Genomic DNA, 10,180 nt, shown 5'->3' on the forward strand with positions numbered 1-10,180 from the left:
AACTTAGAAAATATAATTTCAATGGATTATAGTACAATTATTTTCCCTGGCCAAAGGTACTGAGATGTACCCTTGAGGGTACCACTCCAGTCACGTGAAGGATGCTGCCCCAGTGACTACCTTTTTTTTCTGAGAGTGTATAGTCCCACCAAAACACAATTCAACATTTAACACACAATGGCTTCAGACAACAAAGCAAAAAATCTAAAAAGTACAGACACTTCACAATTAAACATCTTTTACCCTATTGTATTTTATTTAATTCATCATTTAACTATTTATTTACATTTTTATTTACTACTAAGCATTCTCATGTTCGTGGTAGGGTGGAGTAAATGCAACTTGGATTTCTTATCTAATCACTAATATTGCCAACTATGGAGCTTATAGGCTAAACTGAGCAGCTACGGGAACTTGGCTAAATCATGTTAACTAGCTAGCAAGGTTAGGCGTGACCCCAAAGAAATAAAAAAAATTGATGATGTTTGTATTTTACAAGCAAACAGTTTATCATTGCTATATTTTATGTTATTCCATAGTATTTGGTACAAAAATAAACATACCGCAGATAGAATCTCCACATTAAATTGCATAAAACTCTTCAGTTTCTTCAAGACTTGATTAACATGGATACAATACTCGCTACCAAACTGATTAAGGTAATCTCTGAGATGTTTTATGACCCTCCTACATTCCTAAATAAAGGTATAAATATGTTAGGCAGTAAAGGAGCCCAGCAGGTGCAGTTGCAGCAGGAGGAGCATCTTTAGGGATCTCTACAACTGCTGGCTTCTCACTGCTACTTAATGTGCCTTCTTAGGTAAGTCATCAGTATTGTTTAATGATGGAACTGACACTTTTGTGAAAAAAATGAATGGAATTTGAATTATTTATGTGAGACACAAAATGATTAATGTGTTCCTGTCTAAATGTTTTAAGATTTATAGCTATTACTACAGGTCTTTAAATAAACAAAACAAAAAAAAACAAATATTGTAAGATTACAAATATAAAAGAAAACATTTTTAAAATGATGAAATTTCTCTAAAGGATAGGGCAGCTAGTAAAAGACTAGGGCAAGATTTTTATTTAATTTAGTTCAGATTTAAGCAGCTAGGAAAAGGAAACATAACCTGCACAATGCATTAATCTCTATGACGACAAACTGAATTTACATGACTATCATTACTGCATCCGCGCAATGTGCAGAATCCATACAATTAAGAGATTGTCGCATTGATCAACATATTCATTTAAATACACTTCAAAATATGCACAAATGAAAGAGGCCATGACACAGTAAACAATTATCTACTCTTTCAAATTATCAAATACTGTGTTAAAGCATATCCACGAGTTATTACAAAGGCAAAGTCCATAACGCAGCCGGAGTATATTTTACAAGTGATCATTCAGGAGAAAATTAACTTTTAGAATTTACCAAACCTACCAAACTTTGTATTGATAGAATCAGCCAGTTGAATGTCTTACAAACAACATGGCTAGAACTTGTATGGTAAAACAAATCCAGCTAAAATTTACAAATGTCTTATGACATTGTGTAGATGGTTACATAGCTTCATGCAGTGTAATACTGGACTGTCATTCTACTTGGTCATGCAGGTTTGAACTGAGGAGCAGTTAATCATAATGGGGTTTCAAATCACACTGGGCATGACACTACTGTTGCTAATGAATGGTAAGTTTTTTTGCACATTTTCAAAAATGTGCTCTACTGCTAACCAAGTACAACCCCATTTCCAGAAAAGTTGGGATGCTGTGCAAAAAAGTAAATAAAAATAGAATGCAATGATGTGCAAATCATATAAACCCTATATTTTATTGAAAATAGTACAAAGACAACATATCAAATGTTGAAACTGAAAATGTTCATTGTTTTTTTTTAATTTAATGCCAGAAACACGTTCCAAAAAAGTTGGGACAGGGGTATGTTTACCACTGTGTTGCATCATGTCTTCTTTTAACAACACAGTAACTGTTTGAGAACTATGGAGACCAACTGCTGTAGTTCTGAAAGTGAAATGTTTTCCCATTCTTGTTTGATGTAGGATTTCAGGTGCTCACCAGTTCGGGGTCTCCTTTGTCGTATTTTTCATTTCATAATGTGTCAAATGTTTTCAGTGGTGACAGGTCTGGACTGCAGGCAGGCCAGTTTAGCACCTCTTTTACAGCAGAGCCATGCTGCTGTAATATGTGCAGAATGTGGTTTGGCATCATCTTGCTGAAGTAGTCAAGGCCTTTCCTGAATAAGACGTTGTCTGTATGGCAGCAAATGTTGCTCCCAAACCTGGATGTATCATTCAGCATTAATGGTGCCTTCATAGATGTGCTAGTCACTAATGCCATGTGCACTAATGCCCTCCTATACCATCATGAAGACTGGCTTTTGAACTGTGCACTGATAACAAGCTGGGTGGTCTTTAGCCCGGAGGATGCAGTGTCTATGATTTCCAAGAAGAATTTCAAATGTTGATTCATCAACATATCTCAGTCCATAATAAATAATGAATGAATAATGAATGAATAATGAATTCGGGCCCAGAGACAGTGCTGGCATTTCTGGGTCCTGTTTATATATGGTTTGCTCTTTGCGTGGTAGAATTTTAATTTGCATTAGTAGATGCAGCAATAAACTGTGTTCACAAACAGTGTTGTTTGAAAGTTTCTGAGCCGAGGCAGTGATTTCCACTACAAAATCATGTCTATTTTTCATGTAGTACCATCTGACAGCATGAAGATCACAGCAGGCCAGTTTTGGTTTTTGGCCTTGTCCTTTGCATAGTTATTTCTGTGGATTCTCTGAATCTTTTAATGATATTATGTACTGTAGATGATGAAATCCCCAAGTTCTTTGCTATTTTATGTTGAGAAATGTGATTCTTGAATTGTTGCACTATTTGCATGTGCAGTCTTTCACAGAGTGGTGAATCCCTCCCATCTTTACTATTGAAAGACTCAGCCTCTCTGGGATGCTCTTTTTATACCCGATCATGTTACTGACCTGTTGCAAATTAACCATTAGGTGATTTTTTTAAAGATTATACATCTTTACCAGTCTTTTGTTGCCCCCGTTCCAACTTTTTTTGAAATGTGTTACTGGCATCAAATTCAAAATGGGCACATAATTTTCAAAAAACAATAAAATGTCTCAGTTTGAACATTTGATATGTTGTCTTTGCACTGTTTTCAATTAAATATAGGGTTATTTTGTCTTTATTTACATTTCGTACAACGTCCCAGCTTTTTTGGAAATGGGGTTGTAAATACTAAAAATAATAATTTTAAAAAATAGTATTTTCTGCAACTGTTAATGCACACTAACTGTTTTTTTTTTTTTTAAAGTGTGCAAAAGTTGTGTTTAAATTCTTTTCACTTTAGAAATCAACAACAAATGTGGAATTTGGCCAGGGGTGCCCAAACTTTTTCATACAACTTTGCTTCTATATGTTTATATCATATACTGTATGTCAACAACAAACATTTATTCCCAGATTTTCCAATATCAAATGCTATTATTTCTCTACATATGAGCAATATTCTTTCTTTTACAGGAGGAGTGAACATAGGACAGTCAGAAGGTAATCAGTGTTGCATTGCTGAGGGTTTACATCAAATCTTGAACTTGATAAATCTAAATATTTACAAGTACAATCACTTTTCAGTTTGCTTTCTGGTGAAACTTTAAAATTAATAGTAATACATAGATATCACTAGCATCAGTAGATGCAGTTAAAATACTACAATATAAATTGTCTGTTTCATATATAAATTAAATGCAACTCATAAGTAATCTTGTCAGTCTGTTATTCCTTTCCTTCTCCTATCACTCGCTTCTGTTACCTGATATCTTTGCCAAACATCTTACTTCCCTCTACCCCTGGCATTTTGTAAATCATGTGATCAGTCATTATCTCATCTTAAATATGCCCTGCAGATATAAAGAAGGTTCTTTTGAAGTCAATGGCACTCATCCACAAAGCACATCAGTGTTGTGTAAGAACTTGAAGTGTAACTTGAGTACATGCTAAAAACCTCCCAAACCTGCCAATCCAGTAACACCTAAGAAAAAACATCGATCAGTTAATGTTTTTTACTGATTATGTAATTAGATTTTCTCTCTCGAAAAAAAAAAGAACCTCCATTCTTTTGCATGGATTCCACAAGATGTTGGAAACATTCCTTTGGGATTCTGGATTGCATCATATAATTCCTGATTTTTCAGGTGCGCTTTCTTGTTGAGAATCTCCCATTCTTCCACATCCCCAGACTGGATGCACCAGCCTGGACTGTTAACACAAGGCAGGTAGGGCCCATGGATTTGTGCCATTGGCGCCAAATTCTGACCCTTACTACTCGTGTGCCTCAGCCGAAATTGAGATTTAACAGACCAGTGTTTTTCCGTCTTTAACTGTTCAGTTTTAGTGAGCCTGCTCTCACTGTACCCTCAGCTTTCTATTCTTGGCTGACAGAAGTGGAACCCGACATGGTCTTCTGCTGTTCAAACCCACCCTCCTCAAAGTTGGATGTGTTATGCATTCTGAGATGCTGTTCTTCTCACCACAATTGTACAGAGTGGTTATCTGAGTTACCGAGCCTTTCTGTCATCGCAAACCAATCTGGCCATTCTCTGTGACCTCTGTCATAAACATGGTGTTCCTGTTCAATGCTGTGTTTGCTAATCATGTGCTGGCTAGTTGTTTGTGTTATGCTCAAAATAAGATCAAAACAATTGTTACCAAACTTCTTTACCAAAAGGCTCTGTAGTGATTATGATTGTTTTTGTAGGGATACAATGGAATTTTAACTCATTTATTTTAATAAAATAAACATAAATATGGAAAACATATGCTTAAAGCAAAAGTCCATAAGTCCAAGTCATGTAAAAAATCTAACTCTTTTTAACTCTGAATTTGAACCAAGTCAGTAGAATAATCAATATATTGCATTTGTTGGACAGCCATTTTAACCTTTTCTCATTTTTGTTTCCATGATAGCCAAATCAAACACCTTCGATCCCTGCAATAAATACACTTCTCTGGATCAGCCCTGGAGAGCCAATAATGAGACTGGATTAAACATCTGTGACAGGGACTTCAACTGGAACGGCTGGTACCGACTGTTCTATTATGGGATGAACATTCGTTTATCAGAGAGCTGTGTTTCTACATTCAGATGTGGTACTTATTACACTCTGTGGCTCAATGGTCCTCATCCTCAGATAGAGGATGGAGTGGTCACTCGTCAGGTCTGTGTAAATGCAGGGGGTGACTGCTGTTCCTTTGGTTCCACCTCAATTAAAGTAAAGACTTGTCCAGGAAACTACTCTGTGTACAAGCTTGTCAGTCCAAGCTACTGCAACATGGCTTACTGCACAGGTACAACTTCTAAACCTGATTTTATTTATGAGTTTTTTATTCATCATGATTATAAGTTGTATGTTGCCATGCCTACTTAAAATATTTCCTCTTTCCAGATGTCAGCACCATAACCCCAAATCCTGCCGCAACAAATTCACAATCCAACACAAGCACGAGTAGGTTTTCACTGTTATTCTCATCTATTTAGTCTCTTAAAGGTGTGTTTTTACATTGTAGTGGTGGTTTGATTTTGGTTTTGGTTTTGTAGTATCAGTTTCGAGAATGTAGAAAGGAAAATCAGGTGCTAGCTAATCATTTTGTGTTGTGAGTTTAAGAAGCCAAATTTTGACAAAGGAACATATTTATTACGTAGCACATTAAAAAGCAAGGGAGGGTGAATCCTTGTCATCAAAAAAGTGAAACCATGAAGAAACAAATCAAAATCCAGACAGGCGACGGCAGAAAACAAGGATCAACATTGGTGTCGACTTTCCCACATCGCTGATGGAAATCGCTGATGAGGGACAAATGTTTTTAGAGTGACACCAAAGTTGCCTGTTCTGTGCTAGACAGGTAATTTAGCATTCCAAACTACTTGACGGCCACCATAGGCTCTACCACACACTTGGAAAGGGAGAGATGAGGGAGAGGTAATCAGTTGGCTTCAATCTGCAAACTCAACACTAGATTCCTCTAAATCTCACACAACTGCAGGCACTGCAAGTTGCTGAATTGATTTAAGTATCAATAAAAGTTTTTTTTCCCCCCACCTCCATTCTATAGGGCCATTTGATACAAATCTCTTCTCAAGTCCACAGGAGAGTAGATAATGGCCTGCTTTTTAATATATCATTAGCTCTTTAACGTCTCAAAAAGCAGTGGCACAGGTATGTGTTAGCACTGAACAATAACTTTGGCCCGTTTCACTCTTTAAAAGTAATATCAGAAGTTTGCTAAGTGGATGCTATGCTAACATTGCTAACAAAAACATTGGCCTTTGAGTGTCTTCAAACTCATCTTTGTAAATATATGCCCAGAAACGCCTCCCCACCCGCTAAAAACATATCTATTTGTGTTGTGCAGACACATCAATGTGGTTTACAACTTGCTATGACACTTTATTGTAAAAAAAATAATAATAATAATAAATAAAAAATAAAAAAATCTCCACATAGCTGAATGGTAGGGCACCCAGTAACTGCATAAGACGACCAAAGATGGAGCTGTGCGAATACAGACAGTAAGGTAACTTGGCAGAGAAGCCAAGTAAAAAACAAGAAAAAATCAAAACAATGTCTGATTATGATTGTGATGACCACATTTTCACTTGTATCTTTTTGAACCTAAGTACACACATGAGGAAACTTACCTACATGACAGGATAGCAGACACTGCACCTTGTACGACAGGAATTAGGTTTATTTATGAAAAGTGCCTGGTGTCTGATGTGAGGAATGGGAGCTACGAAGATTAATAAAAAAAAAAAAAAGAAAAGAAGGCTTATCTCAAATCCACTTCTCATTTGTAAAAATGTACTTGGAACAGCTGGAGATTTTACAATATCCTATTTGTGACCTTCCTTGTAATTATCAGGTGAAAATTGATCATTGAATACACAGACTTTTTAAAGCTGTATTTTTATTCGCCAGCTTCTTATTTGAACTCTCCATTCCACCTTAAGAGGTGCGGCAGTCACATTCCACCATATGTACAAGTGCTAGGATGTAACTGATGCACCATTTAAGGTGGAACGGAAATTTATAAAGAATATAAGAAGCAGGTGAAAAACACACTAACACACTATCACACTATCAGTTTTGTGAGATTTTGCATGACACTTCCACTGAATGGTGCTCTCACCAGTTTGTGGTTCATTGTCAAATGCCAGTTTGTATGTTTCTGTGTCATTAGGGAATTGGTGGTAAAGTACTGGACTACACCTGGCGTTATTTACTGCTCAGGACACTATTAAACCTTGAGGTTTTGACATAGAAAATGGTGGCTTTCTGCTATATTAATGTTTAAAATGTCATACTCTATAAAATATATACTCTAAAAAGAGGTAGTTAGAGTTCTGTTTACACATCCTAAACACAGGCTGCAGTTGTGTTACATCCAGCCATTGCATTTTGTGTCAATATCGTGCAGCCCTGCTCTAAACTGTAATCTCAAAATGCACAAGATGGTTCCCAACACAGATAACTTTGCTAATAAAGAATGGAGACATTCATATATTTCAGGAAAAGTCCAATACTTTTGCACTTTAAAAATTTTCACAGATTATATTTTGTATCATTCAGAAACATGGGTAGGCCAGAGAAGGAATCCACCGCAAACCACTGCACAGCTGATTAAGATCTCTAAAGACAGGGGAAAAAAAAACAGCTCATCAACCACCTTTCAAAGAATTCACATATTACAGGACAATAATGAATAAAGAAAACAATCAGTTCATTCAGACAAGAAGAAGAAACAAATACATAAAAACAAAGAATAAACATGAAGGTTGTCAGCACAGCTTAAATGATGATTCAAATAGCTTCCTGTCCCCAAATGTGAACCAGTAGGCTGACACAGAGAAGCTACTAAATGACCTTACAGCCTGCAAAAATATTCACAAGTTTTGGTGCCCCTGGTCAAATGATGTTTTGGTCTGGTCAACAAAATGTTTTGTTGATTTTCTAAGTGAGCATAAGTCACATCTTCTACAGAAAACACCCTTCTATACCTTTTTAATGTTAACAAACAATTGTTATGTTGCTGTGTATATAATATCAACTATGACATGCAAACTCGTTTTTTTCAAATTTCATAAACTTTTATTTGGCTGCAAATATGGTGAACATGGCGCTTTATATGGACAATGAGACATTAACACTTGCGTAGCAGTTGGTGACAATGCTGAAGATGGTTTAGCCCCATCTGAGGAAAGTGAGAAACATTGTGTTTTTTGGTGGAATGACAGCAGCATTGAACGGGCCCTGTGTTAATATTGTTACACAGGCTGCATATCATTGTATGTTGATAATTGCTTGGCTAATTATGGTGTATGCTACTTTCACCTAATTTCTTGTAATGGTTACAGACTGTTTGGTTGTTTTGCAGTAAAAAAAAAGTCACCATGCAAGAGAAACATTACTTTTATGATTTATTGTTCCTTTTTGTTAAAATATGAAAGTAATGGGTTTAACACACAATGGTTTTTCTTACAGAAAGATTTAATTTGAAGTGTTTGTAGAGCGCCTGTTGTCTAGTGGTAGTATTGGCACTAATAGATAAATTAATAAATTATTTTCAAATCAAGTTTGATTTTATTTTAACTCATGTCTGATCACATACTCCAATACTAAACCAGGCAAAAAGTCACCTCACATGCAAATACGATGGTGACTGTACAGTAACCTTATCTGAAAGCTAAGAGACTTCCCTTATAAGATTTAGAGATCCTGTAAAATGTAGCAAAAATGTCACTCACAGATATTTCTCTTTTTTCAGCAACCACTCCAACCAACTACAGCTTTAACCCCTGTAAAAACTACAGTGTTGTTGATGACTACTGGAGAAACATACGCATTACTGACACTAACTACCGAGGTCATGATGACACCCTTGTTGAATGGAAGGGCTGGTACAGACTGTACATTGAGGGCAAAAGCGCTCAGCTTGCTGAAACTGTCTGGTGTAAGAGCTACATGACATGTGGTGGTTACACTACGCTTTGGCTTGGCGGATCTCATCCACGATTAGAGGACGGCATCGTCACCCGAGAAATCTACAAATCTGTCAACTATTATTGGTACTATAACCAATGCAGTCACACCAGATCCAGCTCAGTCCAAGTGAAAGCCTGTCCAGGAGATTACTATGTCTATAAACTTGTCAGGCCAGATATATCACTTCCAATGCCAACATACTGCACAGGTAAATGAACTCATAGCATAAACTTCATATTGTTAGAATGAGTTATTCTCTGAAAAAAATCATATTTGCATATCTTCATTCTATTACAGTTGGTTTTAACAGCCTCACTTATGATCCATGTCACAACTATGTCTCACTGGATCAACCCTGGAGAGCCAATAATGAGACTGGATTAAACATCTGTGACAGGGACTTCAACTGGAACGGCTGGTACCGACTGTTTCATTATGGGATGAACATCCGTATGACAGAGAGCTGTGTAGATGTGAACAGATGTGGTACTTATTACGGTCTGTGGCTCAATGGCTCTCATCCTCAGATAGAGGATGGAGTGGTCACTCGCCAGGTCTGTGCGAATGCAGGATATGACTGCTGTGCCTTTAGATTCACCCCAATAAGAGTGAAAGCATGCCCTGGAAACTACTATGTATATGAGTTTGTCAGCCCACTCTTCTGCACTATGGCTTACTGTACAGGTACTGCATTTGTGTTAAATGCTTTACACTATGATTTAATGATCTGAATATTGCAAATCCTGTATGAATAATGTGTTAATTTTTTTTTTCAGATGTCACTACAATAACCCCAACTTCAGAACTCAACTTAACCACGAGTAAGTTTCCATTGATATTTTCCTGAGTATACTGCATAGAGACTCTCTGAATACTACTTTAATGTATTAAGATCATGCAGTCAAGTTTAATGTATTGTGTTTCCTGATTCTAACCTGATTAACTCTCAAAAGATTATTAAAGGGATAAAACAATTTTAAATCAAGGAGCATTCTGTGTATATATATTACATTTTTACTAATGTGAAAAATGTGAGAAATATTTGAGTATATTTTAGCTTATATACAGGTTCAGCAGTACAAATCCAAG

The 10,180-nt window shown here is 36.4% G+C and overlaps 1 protein-coding gene across 1 annotated transcript in view; it reads left to right on the top strand.

Annotated features, from left to right (window-relative positions):
* Positions 1-745: 745 nt before the first annotated feature.
* Positions 746-10,180, top strand: part of LOC118804533 — a 24,759-nt gene continuing 15,324 nt past the window's right edge. The window contains exons 1-8 of the mRNA XM_036565025.1: positions 746-820; positions 1,624-1,699; positions 3,573-3,599; positions 5,016-5,396; positions 5,495-5,554; positions 8,874-9,299; positions 9,389-9,775; positions 9,868-9,912. Of these exons, the coding sequence (XP_036420918.1) occupies positions 1,651-1,699; positions 3,573-3,599; positions 5,016-5,396; positions 5,495-5,554; positions 8,874-9,299; positions 9,389-9,775; positions 9,868-9,912 (1,375 nt within the window). The 5' untranslated portion in view covers positions 746-820; positions 1,624-1,650. The remainder of the gene's footprint in view (positions 821-1,623; positions 1,700-3,572; positions 3,600-5,015; positions 5,397-5,494; positions 5,555-8,873; positions 9,300-9,388; positions 9,776-9,867; positions 9,913-10,180) is intronic.

This window comes from Colossoma macropomum, unplaced genomic scaffold (genome assembly GCF_904425465.1).
Source record: "Colossoma macropomum unplaced genomic scaffold, Colossoma_macropomum, whole genome shotgun sequence".
NCBI classification, from domain to species: Eukaryota; Metazoa; Chordata; class Actinopteri; order Characiformes; family Serrasalmidae; genus Colossoma; species Colossoma macropomum.